Consider the following 19558-nt stretch of genomic DNA (forward strand, 5'->3'; position numbering starts at 1 on the left):
AGGGGAGATAAGCAGTATTCTGTTCTGGGCAGTGTTGCTAGGAGAAGTGCTGGGGAGGGTGTTTAGGCTGTGCTCAGTGTGGCCGAGAGACCAAGAAGTGACAAGGGGAGAGGTAGTGGTGGGGGTGAAAGGTTTGGAATCTCCTACAGTTGAACATTTGCTCCTGGGAAACAATTAAAACTACTTTTAACAAAAAATCCCCCCCTAAACCTAAGGATTTCAAAACTGGACATTAAATTAGTAGTTTAGGCATAGCATAGCACTAGGTCATTTTATCTGGAGGCCAGAACTGATGACACAATGCCCTAACAACTGGCTTTGAGGACTGACTGATGGTGCTGCAGCTGGAGTAACAAGTCCTATACAACAAGCGGGATCAGAACGGATTTTGTGCCCCTATAAATGTTGCATTTAACTAATGGCTTGGATTTAATCTGCTTCTCATTGCATAAAATAGATTGACATTTTTCAGCTTTTTGAGGCCTTATTTTCCATTAACTGATAATGAAGGGTTGAGGAGAAGTCATAATCCAAATGCCAACAACTGAGGTTGCGGGTTGTGTTTGTATTTCGTGTACATTTGAAAAACTCCTGGCTCCCGCGGCCTGAGCAGGGCTGGTCTCTGCCCTTCTGCCCTGGGCAGGCCAGCGGGACGGGCGATTGCCATGCCAGAGGAGGCCGCGGAAAGGCTCGGAGGGTCCGCTCACCCCTTCCTCCGGTCCCCCAACCCCTGGCAGCTGTGCGCGGCCACCCCCGCACCGCCTCGGACACGGACTCTGCCAAGGGCGGGGGGGCTCGGTCCCCGGAGCAGGGGCCGGGCGCTGCGGCGGGGGTTCCGCGACCCCCGTGAGGCCGTGCCCGGGGGCTGCCGCGGTACGGGACCGAGCCCGGCGCGGTGCCGCGGCGCGGGGGGCGCGGGCCCCGTGTCCCTTCCGGGGGCGGTGCCGCGGGCGGCGGCCCCAGCCGGGCTGCAGGGAAGCGCCCGCCCCTGCCGCCCCCGGCGCGGTAAGATGGCGGCCGCGGCTCAGGCGCTGAGCGGCACCGGGCTGCTCCTGGCCGCCGCCGCCCTCGCCCTCCTGGCCGTGGCCATCGGCACCGACTCCTGGTACGAGACGGACGCGCGGCGGCACCGCGAGCGCTGCCGCGGCTTCGGCCACAAGCGCAGCGACCCGCCCGGCTCCATGTCGGCGCCCAGCTCGCACCTGCCGCTCCGCGCCCGACCCCCGCGGGCGCTCCTGCCCGGGCGACCCCCGGCCCCCGCCCCGGCCGCCGCCGCCGCTTCCGCCGCGCTGGACTCGCACTGCGGCCGCCGCTTCAATTCCACAGTCTCGGGGCTCTGGAGGCGCTGCCACCGTGCGGGCTACGAGCCGGACAGCGAGGAGCTCATCCGGAAAGGTGCGGGGGCGGGGGGCGGTGGCGGCCCCGCCGCTGTCCGTGGTGCTGAGCGCGGTGTCAGCGCGGTGTCGGCGCGGTCCCGCCGGGGTGCCGGGGCTGCGGGTGGGGTGGCGGCCGCCGCTGCCGGGGCGAGACCGGGCCGGCGGGCGGGCGCGGATGGAGCCCCGACGGACGCGTGGCTCCCGGTGTCCCTGGCGTGCGGGAGGGGGCGAGCGCGGCCCTGACCCCATCCCGGGGTCTTGTGCTCCTCCCTCTCTACTAAAAATGCTGCAGTGCTGGGTGGGACCACGTCCTCGGAGAGCCCCTTCGGGGGCCCAGTGCAGGGCCTGACTCTCGGTGGGCATCCTCCTAACCCTGGCACTTTCTTCTAATTGAGTGCTGAGAAATGTGCAGTGTTGTTTATAGCGCTGTGATTTTTGCGGCAAGGTGAAAGGGACCTATTGTTCCCGTTCTAGCATGAGGGAATTCTCATTGCTGCAGTAGATTGCCAGGCTTTCAGATGGCAGATGTCACTCAGGGCCCTCGGGGTGACGGGAGAGAAAGCTATGGATCTTCTACTATTGTGGCACATGGTACAAAGCCAAGCAGGCCATGAAGTGTGAATAAAAGTCCTGCATTTGATGGTACAAATAATGTAGTGGGCTGACCCATGAAGTCAACGGGTTATGTATGGTTAATGATAAATAACAGGACTTACTGTTCCAGCAGGTACATATTAGCACAGAGAGAGTAGGAGTTGGGAAAAGTGCTTCCATTGAGGCACAAAATGGAAATGCTATCTTAAGAAAGCAAGAGCAGTTCTTCAGCTTGGCTTCCAACTGTGACGCCAGTCCTGCACAGCAGAGGCTGGATGGACTGGCACTGTGAATCTCAGCTCGTCTTTGTCCCTTCTTTCCTATGCACAGCAGTGACTCTTACCTCTAGAAACTCTAGTGCTGTGTGCTTAGCTTCTTTCTCTATTTATTCTCCTAGGATCCATTTTATGCGATTTCATTTTTATTTCCATGCTGAAGTCCTTTCACTGAAAGGGAACTCATTAATTTTTTTCTATTAATTGTGGCTCTCATGTAAAATACTTATCTATTTTTTTGCTTCATATCAAGTAAAATGCTTTCAGCTCCCATTAAGATTAGCTAAGATGGGGGGAAGGGATGGGAAGAATACTAGTTTGGTCCTCAATACTTCTCTTTCTGAGGTATTTTCCCAATGCTACAACAGTCACATAGAGAGGCTAGAGGGTGGGGAATGGTCTTCCTCAGTGTTTGATGTGTAAAACTGGAAGGACTCTAAATCCAAAATGTTTTGTCTACTTCATTTCCTTTTTTCCCCCAGCTGTTCTAATAAAAGACCTTGCCTTTCCCTACAAAAAGCCTTGCTCCCCTTATATTCTTTGCCTATTAGGTCTGCAGTTGCTACTGTAAAGATTTATGTGTCATCTTATGGAGGGAAATTATTAATAATAGTTCTTGTAGAATCAGATCCTTAAATAGATATGACTCTCTTATCCCTTCTCCTGACCTGCTTTACTAGCAGCCTTTCCTCATTCCCACTGTGTCTGTCTTTTCTCTGACAACTGTGATTAAGCAGCCTTTTCTGACTGATGGTCAGGTGTGGCTGCATCTGAGCTGTTCTCTCAAGCGTGGTACCAGATCTGGGGCTTCTGAAAAGGAAAAGCAGGTATTTTTTTTTCCCTGGTGTGACCTGAAGATCACTACTGTGCACTGCTGAAAGTCCTACTTCCTCCTCAATTTGCATTAAGTTTTCAGCTATTTCTTTGGTGATGTATGAGGCTTTCTTTATTCCTAGTATTCCTTAATCTAGATATTTTTATAGGGTTTTAGTGACAGAGGAGTAAATTTTTTTTTCACAGTTCTCTGGTAATTTTGGTTTGGGTTTATAGTCTCCATTTCTTCTAGTCTCTCTGGAATAAGATTTTTTTCCTTTCTGTGTCTCTCGAATTCTGAATAAATTACTTAAGTCCATAAATATGCTTATCCATTTAGATAATTCAATGGATTTCTAGTTCTGTATTTATCTACTGCTATTAATACAAAGCAGTTTCATGGAAACTTTCATACTTGAGCATTGTAGCTAATGATGCATGTACAAACATCCATTTCTATATCTAGGATATTAAAAAAAGCAAAATATATTCACGTCATATATTTAAAAGGAAAAAATGAAAATGTAGTGCAAAACTGAGAAGTGGGAAATGTTTAAATGTAAGATGGAAATGATATGTGGGATTTTTCTTAAAATGCAAAATCACTATTTTGGAACTGTGAAAAAATACACAGTTTCATTTAAAAAAATACAATTAAAAGGCAAAAGAAGAAATAATGTACAAAACCACATGGGGAAAGTGGAGATTAGCAATCAGTAAGAGACAGAAGCCAAAGAACTGAACCATTTGGTGGAGAAACAGAGAGGATCTCTGTGCATATATAAGGAGGGGTTCTCTGAGTGTAAGAACATGAGCACTACGTGTCATCTTGTAGAGCCTGTGCTATGTGGATTCCACATTCAATAACTGATGCTACAACAAAAACCATCTGCATGGAGTGTTCTTAAGTAGTAAGGTCCTGCAGGGATTTATTATATCTTGTTTAGGGATCTTCTCTACCTATTAGTAGAGTAAAAAAATGTTGCTTGCAAAATGGTGACAGTAGAAAATTATTAATTGGGAAAGGCCCATTCTAACAGGCTGCTTTGGATAACTTGGTGGGCTCATTGAACAACATGAGCTTTAACATCCCTAAATGGAAGGAATTAAAAAATAAAAGGTTCTTCACTGTTGATAAACCAGGGATTTTATTGCTTTTCAGGCTTGCTCTGAAAAGTCTCTGGGATGGGACAGGTACATCTCATATATACTGGGCAGAAAAGGCTCCCTGGTACCACGATGTAGCTGAGAAAGTGAGGAGAGCCACTGGGTGCTTAAGCAGAGGAACACAACAGTTTGAGGCAGTAGTGAGGCCCTTGAGAGAAAACTGCTCAGTCCTGGTGTCTGTACTTCCCATTCTTTCTGACTGATGATAAATTGGAAGAGTTACAGGATTGACTGTGAGGTCTGTAGAGGATCTATTACAGTGGCATGTTTAATAAACTTGATCTGTTTGGTTATGGCCCTTGGTAAGTATGATCTGTCAGTGTGATCTGTAAGAGTTCTTGTGGTATTTTGAAGGAAGGTTGATTTATTTGATCTGTGGCCCTTGGGTGACGATGTGGACAGAGTGAACACATGGCTGTGATGCTCCTCACAGTCCAGGGCAGAAACGGTAGGAAAATGCCAGGGAGCTTCAATAGCCACTTGGTCCTGGGACATGAGGGAGGGGAGGGGAGGGTCAGGCTTCACATGGTAGTTAATTGTTAACTGGCCATGGCTGTTCATGGGCAGGAGTGGGTCTCCCAGCTGAGTGAGAGTCAAACTGCTCTGATTCTGGGCCACGGAGCAGAACTGAAAATGAACCCTGCATTTCTTCATAAACCTCCGGCACATTGTGTAGAGAAAACCTGCATGTTTCAAAGTTGGAGACAAAAACTAATCTGAAAGTCAGGGTGTGCTAAATCCAGGATTACAACTGAATGTATCACAGCAGGGTTGGTGTTTCCATGTTTCTAGCAGCGTAGCAACAAGGGGCCTGTGCTCTGCCTCGCTATCTGGCTATTCTAGCAAGAATTCTCTGACCTTTCCCGTCCTTCATATTCAGTCAGGAGAAAGGACTCGTCCAGAGACACTCACATGTACTCTTCCAAGGGTTATGTGAGTTCCAAGGAGAACCTGTCTGCAGTTGCAGTCCTGAGGAGTAAAAAAAACCACATTGAAGACAAGGTGTTAGAAACAATGTTGGCTGTGAGAAGGCACAGGCATGTGGCTGGGCCATGAAAGTGTCAGTGTGACACTGCTGGATGCAGTTCACTGCAGTTCATGTTTATTTTTAATCAAGAAAATTGTACATGCAGTTTGACTCTCACAGTGTTCTTTTAAGGCCCTTAGAAATGCTGGGATCAGGCTGTCCATCTAACCTTTTTCTTGGATGTGTGCTTTATGGTAAGCTAATGACCTGTGCACCTGCCTCCTTCTGTCCTGTATTCCCAATGTACTCGTGTGCCAAAACAGACAATGCTCACTTGTTGTTCACCACATGACTGTTCTATTCAAGCCCTTGTCTGAAGGCAAAGGTTTTGATTTTTGCAGGCTTTCTTATGGTGCTTGTCCGAGTGTGTTGTAAACAAAAGGGAAATCACTTTGCTAGCAGGTTTCTGAAATGGAGGGCAGGATGCAGTCCCTATTTTATAGACTGTAATTTCAGGTATATAAGGCTCAGGTCCAAGGACTTACTGGAGTACCTTTGAAATACTTTTTACTTCACAATAACTTTGGGACTGCAAACCTGATTTTGATTATTACTTTTTTTTCTTGAGTACTTAGAGAACAAGGTGTTACATGACTTCAAATGCAGTCCTGTGGAGTACCTGGCCATATTCGCATCATATTTGCATGGCATCTCTGCACGTGAGACCTAGAGATTCACTCAAAAAATGGGAAACATGAACTAGTGATGGCAAATGCAAAATCTAGCTACTGAAGGTTGACTGGCTGCGTGTTACAATTTTCTGGGTGGAAGTGGGTAGATACTCAGCTGAGAGATCACCCTCACTGCTTCCCTGATCCCCTTACTCTCTTGCCTGCCTATTTCAGCTGTTCTAGCACATCTACAGAGAGAGGCCTCCCTTGCTCTGCCTTTAGTGGCTCACACCCAGAGTGGGTCCAGCCTGTGCTCTCGGGAAAATGGAATCTTGTTGGAAAAATGGCTTGTGCTGGTGTAATCAAAGGCTGTCACCAAGCCTGTGGATTAGCAGTCAGCACTGAGCAAAAGCCGTGAAATCTGTGCACTCCTGAGGTTTTTTTTTTTTTTTTTTTTTTGCAAACTTGCTGTTTTAATGTAATAGTATGTGCTACCTATATAAAATTAGCACTTTGAATTCTGGGGAAGAAAGGATTAGGAGAACAGTTTTTAAACCAGAGGCAGAAGGAATTGATATCCAAGAATTTCTAAATAACCAGATTTGTATGAGAAGGTGGAGAGGTTTTAGTTTTAGTTTACATGTTAAACACTTGGAATAATAAAGAGCAAATATTTTTCTCAGTGACATCTTAGCTGAGAAGTCCATAGCTTTGATCGTAAGGGATATACATCTCTAGTCTTTGCTTTTTCTTTAATGAGCTATAAAAATAGTAATCCTTGTTCTTGTTTAAAATACTGCTTCATATGTACTACTTTTATGATCAGGAAGTGTAAGGGCATAGATCATACTTTTAATGAATCCAGTGCATTATAATCTGAAATATGATGTCATTAGTTTGTTCTATATACGTGTTTCTCAACAACACATGCAAGTCGTGTCAACATTGAAATTGAGTTCAGTTAGCAGTTACAGGAAATTTGATTAGATACTGTGATGTGCTGTATATGGCCTAACTTCTTAACTCAGCAGCCTTTGCAAATGAACTGGCACCCTCTGTCACTGGGTTGTCTTGCTGATCATTGGCTCAGGTGGCTCTACAGCCTTGTCCTGAGGTAACTGCAAGGAGGGAGCACTGCTCAGCACAGAGGGCCACTGGCTGCAGGTGAAGGGCAGCAACTCTGTGTATGGTGTACAGCTGGAAGTGCTCTGTGGTGCTGGGGGAGCAGCAGGGAGCCACAGCAAGGGAAGAGGGTGGTGGGAAGCACAGCTGAGAATGGGAGCCACTTGAATTGGGAGGAAATTCAGATCACCTTCCCCTCCCTGGCCTGATGGCTGGAATTGCCTGGACCTCTCGTATGCAATTTATAATCTTGTGAAATGGGGGCTCCCTCTCTGCAGGTCCTTGCAGAAACCAGGTCAGTACGGTGCCAGTGAACATTGTTAGAGAACAAAACCATGCTTCTCATTTCTGTGGGAGCCACACAAAGCTCAGTTCTTCTCCTGGGTTTTCTGGTGTCTGTTTGTTCACCAGCTTAATTAGCTCATTGGCCAGTTGATTGTTTCTGAATGGTTCTTCTGCTCCAATGTTCAAATAGCAGTAATGACCCTGTAGTCATTGTTTAAAAGGAACTTTTTGTACTATTTAGCTCTTTTACCTTTCTGGTTGCTCTCTTCTACCCCACCATCCATGTTTATTCTCCCCCATTTTCTAAATGAAAAATCCCTTTCAAGAAGAGCATGCTTGTAAGTTCACATTTACATCTGAGGTGCACTTTTCTTTCAGCTATAATGGAAACAAGCCTACCTGGGTACTATTGTTCACTGAAAGTAAAGCAAAGAGCCAATGACTATTGGAGTGAATTCAAAATACTCTCCTATGCAGTTCACTTCCCAGCATTCATTCAAAATTTTCAGTGTTTCAACTCTGTCTTCTCAGAGATGAAGTGGTCCTGTTGGTACTTGGCCAGACATGTTCTTGTCTCCTTAGACATCCCAAAGTGATCGTAGCAGTTCCTCTAGAAAGCTTCTGGAGATGTTCTTGGTGACTGTCATTACTGTTTAACTTCAGCTGTTGCTTCTTGGAGGGTCAGCACCTGGCTCCTGCCTTGCCGGTGTTCCTTTGTAGGTTCTCTCCCCTCCTAATCCCAAATCCTTTGAAGTAAACAGCTCCTTTTTGGTTACATTTGCTCTGTTGCTGAACTGAGGCTTCCCCTGTGCGAGCTCTGCCAGGCCAGCCAACTCAGCAGCAAGTGCAAGGCAGGGGGGTTTCATGGTGTTTCACACTGCTGTCTCTTTACAGGAGTTATTCAGCGCTGCACTGCTGTGAAGTACCACTACACCTCCAGCTCTCTGCCTCGCAACTTACCCATCAACATCACCAACACCATCCGCCAGGATGAGTGGCACGCGCTCCGTAAGTAGCCCAGAGCAGGGCACAAGGATGTTTGGATTACTTAATGCCTTAATGCAATGCTGGCTGAGGGCTCGGAATCACTCGTCTAAGCATGGCACTGGGCTCTAAGCATAGATACAGATTGATTAGTGAGGAAATACAAGCAGCTAACTGTATAATTGGAAGGAGACATGAGATTTGGATTCAACATAGCCCCTGTCATGTGAGAGTCAGTGCCAAGGAAATCCTAGTTCAGCTGGAGACTGAACTAGGAGACAAGAACAGCAATTTTACTGGGGATAACAAAGTGCTGTTCATGTCACTGGTACCCAAGCCCAAGCTTTTTTTTTAGAGCTTGTTACTGGAGTTGTTCCCATAATACTGTATTGATCTGCTGTCTGCTTCTGTTGTCTCACTATTCCTCTTTTCACTTCACATTGTTGCCTCTCATGCACTAATCCTTTAGTCCTCTTCAGTGTCCTCTCTTGCTTCTTTTGCTTCTATTTTCAGCACTCTCCGTACAAACTCTATCCCAAAGAAAGACACCACACCAAATAAAAGAAAAAAAAACCCTTGCAGTACTAACATGAGTTCATGATGCACCCCTTCTGTCCCATGCTGGGGAGTATTTGGCTGGTACTCCTCCTGATCAGGACAGAAAGGCTGTGCAGTTGCACAGTGCCGAGCACAATGGAGTCAATTTAGATGGATTCCTTTAGTTTCAGTGTAATGGGAAAACTACCTACCTCAAAGAAGCTACAGGAGGAGAAGTCCATGGTTGAAGTATAAACTTTAGAACCAGTAAATCCACATCTGTCTGGACTCTCCCCTGGCTGTTCTCCCTAGGTGCTGCCACCTTCATGTTTTTGTTTTGCTTTTCTCCTTTTTCTTTCTTCAGATCTGCGGAGGATGACAGCTGGCTTCATTGGCATGGCAGTCTCCATCATCCTGTTTGGGTGGATCATTGGTGTGCTGGGCTGCTGCAAACAGCAGGAGCTCATGCAGTACGTGGCTGGGCTGCTCTTCCTAATGGGAGGTGAGAGCCTTTCACTTCTGCTCCTCAAGTCACCACATTCAGTATTACTGCCTTGTAAAAGTAATGTCAACAGCCACACAAAGCAGTTACTCAGTGCAGCAAACTCTCAGCACAGTGCAGTTACCACTGCAGGGCCTGTGCTTGCATGGGTATTTGCGTGTTTCTCAGTAGACCCCACTGTATGTGTATGAGCCTTCTGCTCTAGAGAGCTGGTGTGTAGCCATGGGGACCATGTGCACAATGAGCACACTCCTCTGGCTTGCTCCAAGTGTGCAGCCTGTGGCTCCTGTCAGACAGCTCAGCTCAGTTTTCCCTGGGAATCATAATAAACATACATAAGTTAATGTAGAGCACCTTTCTGGTACTCAAAGATGCTTAGATCTTCGTGTAGTGATGAAGCCCAAACCCAGCCAAGCCTGGGAGAACACTGGCCCAGTGATAAGGATGTGAGCTCAGTGCTTGCCAGGGCTGTTACATCTGTTTGTCCTGGATGGGAGAAGATTTTCTGTATGACCAAATGTTTTTCTGAAAGTTCTGAACGTTCAACTCAAAAATGGGCAGTATAGACCTGGAGTCTTGTATACTAGTGTATATTAAACATACTAGAGCGCCTTGTGCCTTCTTAGGCTTTTTCTCCTCTGTATAGGTGTTTAGTGAATTTGTAGCAGATAACAAAAACCTGGGCACTCTCTGTGGGCCTAGGGTACAGCTGGCAGAAGTCTGGGTGTTCCTAGTGGAAACCAAGCAGTGCTGTGCTTTGCAGCCCTGGGATTCAGTGAGCTAATTACCTTTCATAGAAGAAACTGCCCAAGTACATTAGTCACTGGAAATAGTCTCAGGAGAATCAAAGCATGATGAACTATGACTGAGTTCAAAATTGCAATGAAAGGAACTAAGGCAATATTGGTTATTTGTGAAGTGAGGTACGCCGTAGTCTTACATATTTTCCCTTTTTTTCTCTGCCTTATCAGGAGAGTGGCTGGTAGGACTGCAGAAAAAACCCCAAGGGTAATTTTTGATTTTGAAAATTCATGACTTTGAAAATACCAAGGGAAAAAAACAGAGCATAATTAACCTGTCTGAGGGCAGTGTAGAACCCTCTTGCTTTTCTCCTGCAGGTACTTGCTGCATCATCTCACTCTGCACGTGCGTAGCTGGGATCAATTTTGAGTTATCCCGCTATCCTCGCTACGTCTATGGGCTGCCAGAGGACATCAGTCATGGCTATGGCTGGTCCATGTTCTGTGCCTGGGGGGGCTTGGGCCTCACCCTGCTGGCTGGGTTCCTCTGCACATTGGCCCCATCACTCAACACTTCCCGGGCATCTGTACAAAAACCCAGACAAGAAAATGGGGCCGTGTGACCCCAGAGGGAGTAAGAAGAGACTCTGGAAAGCGCAGCCTGGGCAGAGCTGTGGGTTAACACCAGGAAGAGGTGGCATGTCAGCGCATGGAGAGCAGTGCCAGAGCTGTTGAAATGCCAGCCCATGGGACACTGCTACAGCCTCCAGTCGCAGACACGGATGGACACTGCAAGTAACTCCAGGTTTGAATTATTGGCAACTTGATCATTGATGGTTTAAGGGGGACAGTTCTTTCAATTTGTTTTTCTTCTGTTTACAAGGGATTAAGTCCAAGGTTGTGTCTTTTTTTGTGCTGTTTTTTGAACTGTACCTCCATGGTCCTGTAATTGTCCAGTTGTAAGGGATGTTTACGCACCAACTCTTATTGCTGCAGGTCTGTGTAATTCAGACCCAATTTAGGGCAAGGAGCTAAGTGAAGTTGGCTTGAACACTTTTGCAACAGGCATGTCTAGTGTTAGCTCAGGCCATCCTTTCCCAAAAGAACCTTGATCTAAGCTGAGGTTTAGGCCAAAGAATTAGCCCATTCTTAGTATTTATTTAAATCAGAAACCTGTGCTATTCCATGCTGTGGATTCAGCTATTAACTCACTACTCAAACTGTTTCCAAAAGGAGCTAGCTGACTTTTCTTGCAGCAAGACTGCAAGAAAACTCTTACAGACTTTGGGAAAGCAGAGGAAAGTTTTTCTCAGCTTCTTACACAGTTAAGGTTACTCATTTGGCTAACATACCCTTGTTTTAATGGGGAGATGTATGCAACATGCAGCTTTTAACTATTCCACCAGAGGTACATTTCTCAAAATATATCATAGTTTGAGCTGCCAGGATCAACTTTCACTTCTGAACTAACTTGTGGGTGCAACTCCTGTTCTGTGAAAGGAGATGAGTAATTCTCCCTGAGCTCAAATAACAGTACTGCTAAAATAGCAGATGTACAGCCCCCTCTAATATTAGTGTCCAAAGGAACCACAGTGTATTTTCCTCAGGAACATGTGGCTTCTGTTCAGTTCTCCACTCACCCCCTTCCAGTGTCAAATGCCCCCGAGCACAGCGTGTCTATAACATGCATGTTCTGCTGGAACAAGATCCCTCTCCAAAATGAGCACTAAGGACCTTGGTACCAGCACAAGTACTAGGGCTAACTCAGGAACATCAGCCAAAGTACTTTGGAGTGCATTTTTCTTTCATTGATCTATTCTTTTTTTCCTCTCACATTCCCGCCCCTCTCCCAAGCGTTCAAAAACTGCACAGGTGAAGATGAGATGGCCAGCATTTGGAGATGTTTACATTGTATTTAAAATACAATACAGTGGCATGTAAGATACTTAATGCTAAAGTCAGTGTATTTATGAAAAGTGTAATTTTTAAATGGAAGTTGTAATTCTCAACTGGCATTAAAAGTACTGAAAGACTTGCTCAGTGGATGAAACTTCGAATTCTTTATGATTAATATCCATACCAGCAACAGTGTTAAAGCTTCAAGAATTACGTTCAACTGACGAAGTTAAAATATCATTCATGTGTGAATTGTGTTCACCCTTGCAAAACGAGTGTTCAAAAGTTTCAAGGCTAACAAGGCTGTAGGCTGTTCACTGGCTGCACAGGCAAGAACTGGGGATGCTGTCTGAGCTGCAGGTCATCAATGTCACAGTACACTTACTGCAGTATAACCTCTTGGTCCTCATGCAGAAGTAGCAGAGCAGGATTTAATCCAGTTGTAGCTGGAGGATGGTCCAAAGCCAGCATGATGGGCACTGCGGACAGGAGGCTTTCAGCCTCCCTCACACAGATGTAGAACCACCAAGCATGGGCAACAGCCCCAACACATCACAGATTTGTTTTTAAAGGGAAAAAATGTTTTATTTTTTCCAGACAGAAAGTAAGTGATACAGTCCAGTCTGCTCCTGTCCTCTGCCAAGGCCACAACCTTGACTGGGCAGAGATCAGGCATAGTACTGCAGATTGGCTTTTTTCTTTGCTTGAACCTCCAGGATTCCTTCCATGTAGTCCTCGTGGGTGAGCTCTGTAGCTCCACGGCGGAGTGCAATCATCCCCTGCCCAATGAGACAGGATTTAGAGAGGGAATGTGAGCACCACACCAGTTCTAAGTAATTACTCCATGCTAGCTTTCACATTTCCCTCCCATCAGTGCTATTGCCGTAGAGGAGTACTTACCGCTTCGACACACACAGCCTTGCACTGGGCTCCATTGAAATCATCTGTGCAGCGAGCCAGTTCCTCATAGTTCACATCAGGGCTGGTAAGAGCAAAGGGGAAAGAAGTCTGAGAGCATGTACTGAATAGAAAAAGCAACACAGCGAGTTTCCTCAATCCCACAGTGAGCTCCCAACAAGTGACTGCAAACCACTTCTCAGCTCTGAGGTATCAGCATGAGTGACAAACATAGCGCCAGAAGGCTATACCTGACATTCATTTTGCGTGAATGAATCTGCATAATTCTGGCTCTGGCCTCCTCATTAGGCATTGGGAACTCAATCTTCCGATCTAATCGTCCGGAGCGGAGCAAAGCTGGGTCCAAGATATCAACCCGGTTGGTTGCAGCAATCACCTAAGTAGAGTAGGATCATCAGTGTGAGGCACCTGTAAGACAGGCCTCTTGACCCCAAAGATTCACCAAGCTTCTTCCCTGGACATCGTTTTCCATCCCCTGCTAGAGGGCCCTGGACCTGAGCAGTACTCCCCTCCTAGCTCCCAACCTTGACTTGTGTGTTGGGCTGGAAACCATCAAGTTGATTAAGCAGCTCTAGCATGGTCCTCTGCACCTCCCGGTCACCAGCCTTCTCACTATCAAACCTGAGGGGAAACAAAGGTAAAACTATCAGCGTGAACCTAACCACCCTGTCCCTATGTTTTTAAGCACACCAAAACACAGAATGACTGCAGTTCACGCTCCTTGGCTGAGGTGTTTCAGATTTTTCCTTCAAACTACAGTCCTACTGTGATGAAGACTGCAACCAGAGTAACTGTCAGCAGCACCTAAGACTTCCTTAGAGCTGAATGGGGCTTATGTTGTCCAGGCCCAAGTAGTAAATGAGGGTGAATATCTCCAGGTGCCTGCTGCAGTGATCAGAGAACAGTTTTATACAGCATGAGACTATCAGACAGATCCCAAGTCTGATGGACTTCGCTCCTGAGCCCAAGGATTGTGGCCACTGGTATCCATCTGTGACAGCATTCACACTCTCTTTCTGAGTAGGCCATGCTTTAAGAGGCTCTGCTCACATACACAGGCACAGGAGGCTGCTAGGCAGCTCCCAAGAAGTTTACAACATGGACTAGAGCTCACCTTTTAGTGCCAATGGCATCCAGTTCATCAATAAAGATGATGGAAGGAGCTTTTTCCTTTGCAAGAGCAAAAGCATCACGTACCAGCTTCGCTCCATCACCAATGAACATCTGCACAAGTTGTGGACCCGCCAGCTTCAGGAACGTAGCCTGGGAAGTGAAGGAGAATCCTAGGCCTCATTTCTCAATAGGGTCAGCTCTGAGCACTATAAGCCCTTAATTAAAACAAGCAAACAAGCAAATAGACAGGAAAATCCCAGCCTTTGTAACCAGTTTGTGTGTATGACCCTCTTGCCCTGGAGGTGTTCTTACTCTTTGTCAGGTACTATTCTACAGCAGCACACACTTCCAGAGGTTCCTTTTACCTTGGTCTGGGCAGCACATGCTCGAGCTAAAAGTGTCTTCCCTGTTCCTGGAGGCCCATACATAAGGACTCCTTTGGGTGGCTGTATACCCAAATTTTCAAATTTCTCCTTATGATTCATTGGCAGGACAATGGCCTCCACAAGCTACAACAAAAGAAAAATATTAATACATAAACCCATTCTTCTCCACAGATCCAGGCTGTCTGCTTTTGAGCTGAGGTTGAAAGACTGTTGTCCAGTCACACCAGAAACTATACATAAAGTATCACCTCTTGGATTTGTTTATCCAGCCCCCCGATGTCACTGTACTGCTCTGTGGGCCTCTCATCCACCTCCATGGCTTTCACCCGTGAATCATATTCAGTAGGCAGAGTCTCCAGGATCAAGTAAGAGTCTTTGTTCACCCCCTGTAAACACAAGTCCTTTGCTTTTAACAAGTCCCTCATATAGCACTTAATAAACATGCAATCAAAACTGATTTACTAGACTTCAAGGATGCAGGAATAACCAGCTTTGACACTGGCACTCATCAAATCACCCCAGCTTGGCAGAGTGGAGAATACCATAGTTAACCTACCACATTTTAAAAGAGTGGTCCAGTTTACTTACAATACAAAAGACAGGGTTTAGAACACTTAAGAAGTGATCTCTAAACTTTCAGCACCTAATTGTATGTATAAAGGACACACACCCCAAACTGCTTTTCTTTACTACAAAACTAACTGAACCCATAATACCTTTCTATTAAAATTTTAGGAGAGAAATGGTCTTGGGGAAATCTGGACAGATTTGTCTCCTTTCTTAAAAGCAAGACATATGCAATTTTCTGGCCACCGTCATATCTAACTATCACAACAGAATCACTCACCACCAGATCTCCAGGCTTCAACTTCTCAGCATCAACCAACCCAATAACAGGCAGGAAATATGTCTGTAAAAAAGAAATCAAAGTAAGCAAAACCACATGTACTAGGAGAAGGTCCTTTGCATCACTCCTCTCACCTGGCTGGGCACATGGGTCTTACCTGACGTGTAGAGGTCTTGATCACAGCACACTTGCCCTTTCTCTGGGAATCCAGGTCAATGTTTGCTCCATCCTCCTCCTGGTCATTTGGGTCAACATCCAGCAGCTGAAAACCAGGGTGAAAGAGTTCATGACAATGTAACCAGGCTTGCTGGATGACCCCAGGATTAATGCTTCTAAAATACACGCATGGGAAGAACTAAAACTTTCCACCATCCATCAGCAGTAGAATCCTGAAAGCATTAAAGCCCTTCTGTAAAAATTGATTTTTTCCTTTCCTCATGAAGCAGCACACAACAGTGCATAGAAAGACATCACAAAATTCAGAACAAAGTAGTAGCTAATGGCATTGATTCCTTCTCCCATACAGCAGCTCACATTAAGGCTTAAGCTCATTAAGTTTTAAAACAGTAGTACAAACCAATCCCGTTTTTAAAAACAGCAAACTATCAGCTATTTTTCCTATCACCAAAGTACTGAATTACAAAAAGAATGTGATGGAATAACAGAGCCCCAGCCTTTCATTTGCTGTTTCGCAAGTTTCAGAGAGCATGTGTCCAATTTCACATGCTCCAGGGCTGTGTCACCCTCTCATGGTTATTAGGTACAGATGAACAGTACCCAAAGCCTAAGGAATGACCCAGACAACAAGTGGGCAAGAGAAGTGCACTTCCAGGTCACAAATAAAACCAGCAGAAAAACCTGAAAGTCCTGGCTCAATACTCCATGTCTTGAATCCCTGATGAGCTCCCTGCCTTTCTCCCTCCCACTATATACTGCACTTCTCACGTTGCTATGTAAGAGCGCACCACTCTCACCTCAATAACATTGGAGACAAGGTATGGCAGGGTTTTGTTCACTTTGATCTTCTCACTGTTCTCTTTGATCTTGTCTTTCATGGCCTGGAGCTCGTGGGTCACTCTCAGTACCTCACTCTTCATGATCTGCAATTGGTACACAGAAGAAAGAAAAAGGAATAGTATCAGACGACTAAGGCAAGATAAAATTAATACACTATTCCAAAAGCAAACAGTTACAGAAATCTAAGTCTGAGGAATAAAGGGAAATGTAATACAAAAAAAACCAAAGCCAGCAAATTAGCCAAGATTTGTTAGGACTCAAGGCTACACAGTCCATTCTGGTCTCTAACTAATCAATAACCCCAAATAATTTTTTCCCAGTGTCACTTGGTAGCTTTAGCCTAATCAATGCAACGGCTTACAGGGCTGCAATGTGACCTATATAGCAATATGGCTCAGATATGGCAACTGTGGTTTGGTTGTGATATTTTAATATCTACAGATACACAGGTTAACTACATATACACACCTATTTTAGTTATGTTTTGCAAGGGGGTTGGAACTAGATGATCTTTAAGGTCCCTTGCAACCCAAACCATTCTATGATTCAGCCTGGAGAAGAGAGGGCTCCAGGGAGACCTCATGGTGGCCTTTCTGTATTTAAAGGTGTCTCATAAGAAAACTGGGGACAGAATTTTTAGTAAGACCTGTTGCAATAGGACAAGGGGTAAGGGTTTTAAACTTAAAGAGGGTAAATTGACACTAGATACAAGGAAGAATTTTTTTACAATAAGGATAGTAAAACACTGCAACAGGTTGCCCAGGGAAGTGGTAGATGCCCCATCCCTGGAAACATTCAAGACCAGGCTGGACAGGGCTCTGAGCAACCTGCTCTAGTTAAAGACATCCCTGCTTGCTGCAGGGGTTGGCCTTCCAACCCAAACTATTCTATGATTCTATGACCCTACTAACTATAAGGGAAAAAAGCCTCTTAAGAGAGTAAGTTCTGTACTCCCCATCCAACAGTGAGTACATTTACACCCAACACTAATGTACCCAACACAGGTGTCTGCAGTGCTGTCTGACTGACACCAACAGGCCTTCTCCTCCCTTTCCTGGTTAGTCATACAGTGTGCAAACACACAGTTTGTGATCCCCACTGAAGTGGCTGGAGCACCAAGAGCTCTCAGGAGAACTGGTCACACCTAAATTGGTGTCTGTGATTCTGTTCAATTGAGAAATCCACTCTTCACTAAGAAACTATGTTTTTAAAAGTCTTTGTGCCTAAGCATCATACTGTGCTACTATAACACATTCACAGGACAGAACTGTTACAGGAGCCAATACAGAATCTATGTATATAGATATATATCTATATGTCTATAAATAAAAATGAAAAAAAACCGTAATAAATTTGATTTAATAAAACATAGCCTAGAAAACATTCCAGGAAAACTGCCTGAAGGGAAGGTTCTGACAAAAATTTTGCAATTATAATGCTCTAACTATAAAATGAAGAAGGCTACTTCTACTTTTTACTGTATTCTGCAATTTAAAAATAAGACACATATTTACCTTAACTGTTTTTAAAGAATAATAAAGAATAACTTTAAAGTGAGTCAGAATTACTTGTGGAGCCTGAAGCAGTATAGGATGAAGATACTCTAGCATTTATGAAATCTTTTATCTCAATACTGCTAACACTGGGCAACAAACTTATTCTAAATTTGTAAGTGCTCTTTTATGCAACACGTGTCTATCTTGAGAGAGGTCTATCTGCTTAACATCTTCATGAATGAACAAGCAAGAGGATGGACTGTTTTCTCATCATGTTTGCAGATGACACCAAATTGGGGGGGCACAGTCTCTGTGTTCAAGGGCAGAGCTGCCACACAGAAACCTTACAAAATACGAGGACACATGCAAAGCCCTGCACCAGGCAGGGAAGTGCACCTTGCAATGACACATGCTGGTGACTGTCTGGCTGAGAAATGGCCTTGGGGTCTCCATAAGACAATAAACTGAACAGGAGGCAGTAATGTGCCCTGACAGCAAGGGTGGCAAACTGCATCCTGGGCTGTACTAGCAGGACTGTAGGCAGTAGATGGAGGGAAGTGTTCAGTCCCCTTTTATTCAGCACTTTTAGATCCTACTTGAGCACTCGGTCCAGTTTTGCCCCCCCCCCCCATACAGCAAAGACATTGATAAACCGGACTGAGTTCAGCATGGGGGCCACCAAGGTGGCTGGGGGCCGGAGCACGGGCCCTGTGAGAAACAGCTGAGGGAACGGGGTTTGTTCAGGTGGAGAACAGAACCTCTGGGGAAGGAAAAAAGAAAGTTCAGTCAAAAAGACTGAACCAGACACTTCACAGGAGTACACAATGAGCAGATGAAATAACAAAGACTCAAACAGGAGAGGCTCGGCCTGTATGCAAAGCATATCTTTATCCCCACGAGGTCTGTCAAGCAGTAGTACTGAACACCCTGAGAAGAGGTGCAATATCTGTCTTTAGAGGCTTTCAAGATCCAACCGGATAAAGCCCTGAGTAGCCTGGGTTATGGCTGACCCTGTTTTGAGAAGGAGTTTGGCCTGGAGGTCTGTTCATGTCCCTTCCAACCTGAATTACCCAATGATCCTACCTGACTCAGGCCACAGAACAGAGTTCCCCGTCCCCTGTGCCTAGGAGGCAGGGAGGGCCTGTGTAACTGCAGCTAAAGCATCCATGGCTGCATCGAACAACCGCCCCCTCAGCTTCCTCGGACCCATGCTCTTCCAGTGCTTCTTCCCTACCTTCACGGCTCAGTATTCCTCAATCTGCCGTTCTCAATTCAGTTAACCGTGTTTAATTTTTTGCTGTCCCCGTGGCTGTGCTAACCCGCCTGCCCCGAACACCAGCAACACAGAGCTCCCAACGGAGGGCGGCCCGGCCCGGCGCGGCCCCCGCCGCTACCTTGATCTCGCTGTCGAGGAGGCGGGTGCGCTGCACGATCTCCTCCGTGGACATCTTCAGCACCTCCTCGCCGACGCCGTCCTGCGGGGGCACAACGGCAGCGTCACCCTCGGCCCTGTCCGCGCCTCGCCCCGGCCCCGCCGCCCCCGCCCCCGACCCCTCACGGCCCCGGCCCCTCACCTCCGACTCATCCCACACCGACGCCATGTTTCCGCCGGCCAGCGGGCGCGCACACCGCGCGGCGGGTTCGGAGCGGCAGATTCCGCACTGCGGATTCCCGGCGGCGCAGGGCGGGGGGCAGCGGGACGGGCGGGACGTGCCGCCCGGGGGTTCCACGCACCCTCCTCTCGCCCGGCGCTGCCGCCGCCGCCCCAATCGCGGCCCCCGCCGCCCGCGGCCGTGGCGAATCTGCCGGCGGGGCGGGGAGCGGCCGGTGGGTCACGTGCTGCCCCCAAACC

General features: G+C 46.5%; 2 protein-coding genes across 2 annotated transcripts; one reads left to right on the forward strand and one right to left on the reverse strand.

Moving 5' to 3' along the window:
• Positions 1-977: 977 nt before the first annotated feature.
• LOC116445640 (transmembrane protein 178B-like) lies at positions 978-12069 on the forward strand. Its single transcript, XM_032112494.1, has 4 exons — positions 978-1395; positions 8165-8278; positions 9156-9293; positions 10412-12069. The coding sequence occupies exons 1-4, from the start codon at positions 1011-1013 to the stop codon at positions 10654-10656; spliced, it is 882 nt and encodes a 293-aa protein (XP_031968385.1). The 5' UTR covers positions 978-1010; the 3' UTR covers positions 10657-12069.
• PSMC3 (proteasome 26S subunit, ATPase 3) lies at positions 11913-19497 on the reverse strand. Its single transcript, XM_032112493.1, has 12 exons — positions 19281-19497; positions 19101-19181; positions 16168-16293; positions 15351-15455; positions 15194-15256; positions 14595-14732; positions 14326-14469; positions 13962-14110; positions 13372-13468; positions 13078-13223; positions 12830-12911; positions 11913-12708 (listed from the first exon to the last, which is right to left on the reverse strand). Exons 1-12 carry the CDS (start codon positions 19305-19307, stop codon positions 12598-12600), a joined length of 1269 nt encoding a protein of 422 aa, XP_031968384.1. The 5' UTR covers positions 19308-19497; the 3' UTR covers positions 11913-12597.
• Positions 19498-19558: the final 61 nt, after the last annotated feature.

The sequence above is a fragment of the Corvus moneduloides genome, chromosome 6, assembly GCF_009650955.1.
Source record: "Corvus moneduloides isolate bCorMon1 chromosome 6, bCorMon1.pri, whole genome shotgun sequence".
Lineage (NCBI taxonomy): Eukaryota > Metazoa > Chordata > Aves > Passeriformes > Corvidae > Corvus > Corvus moneduloides.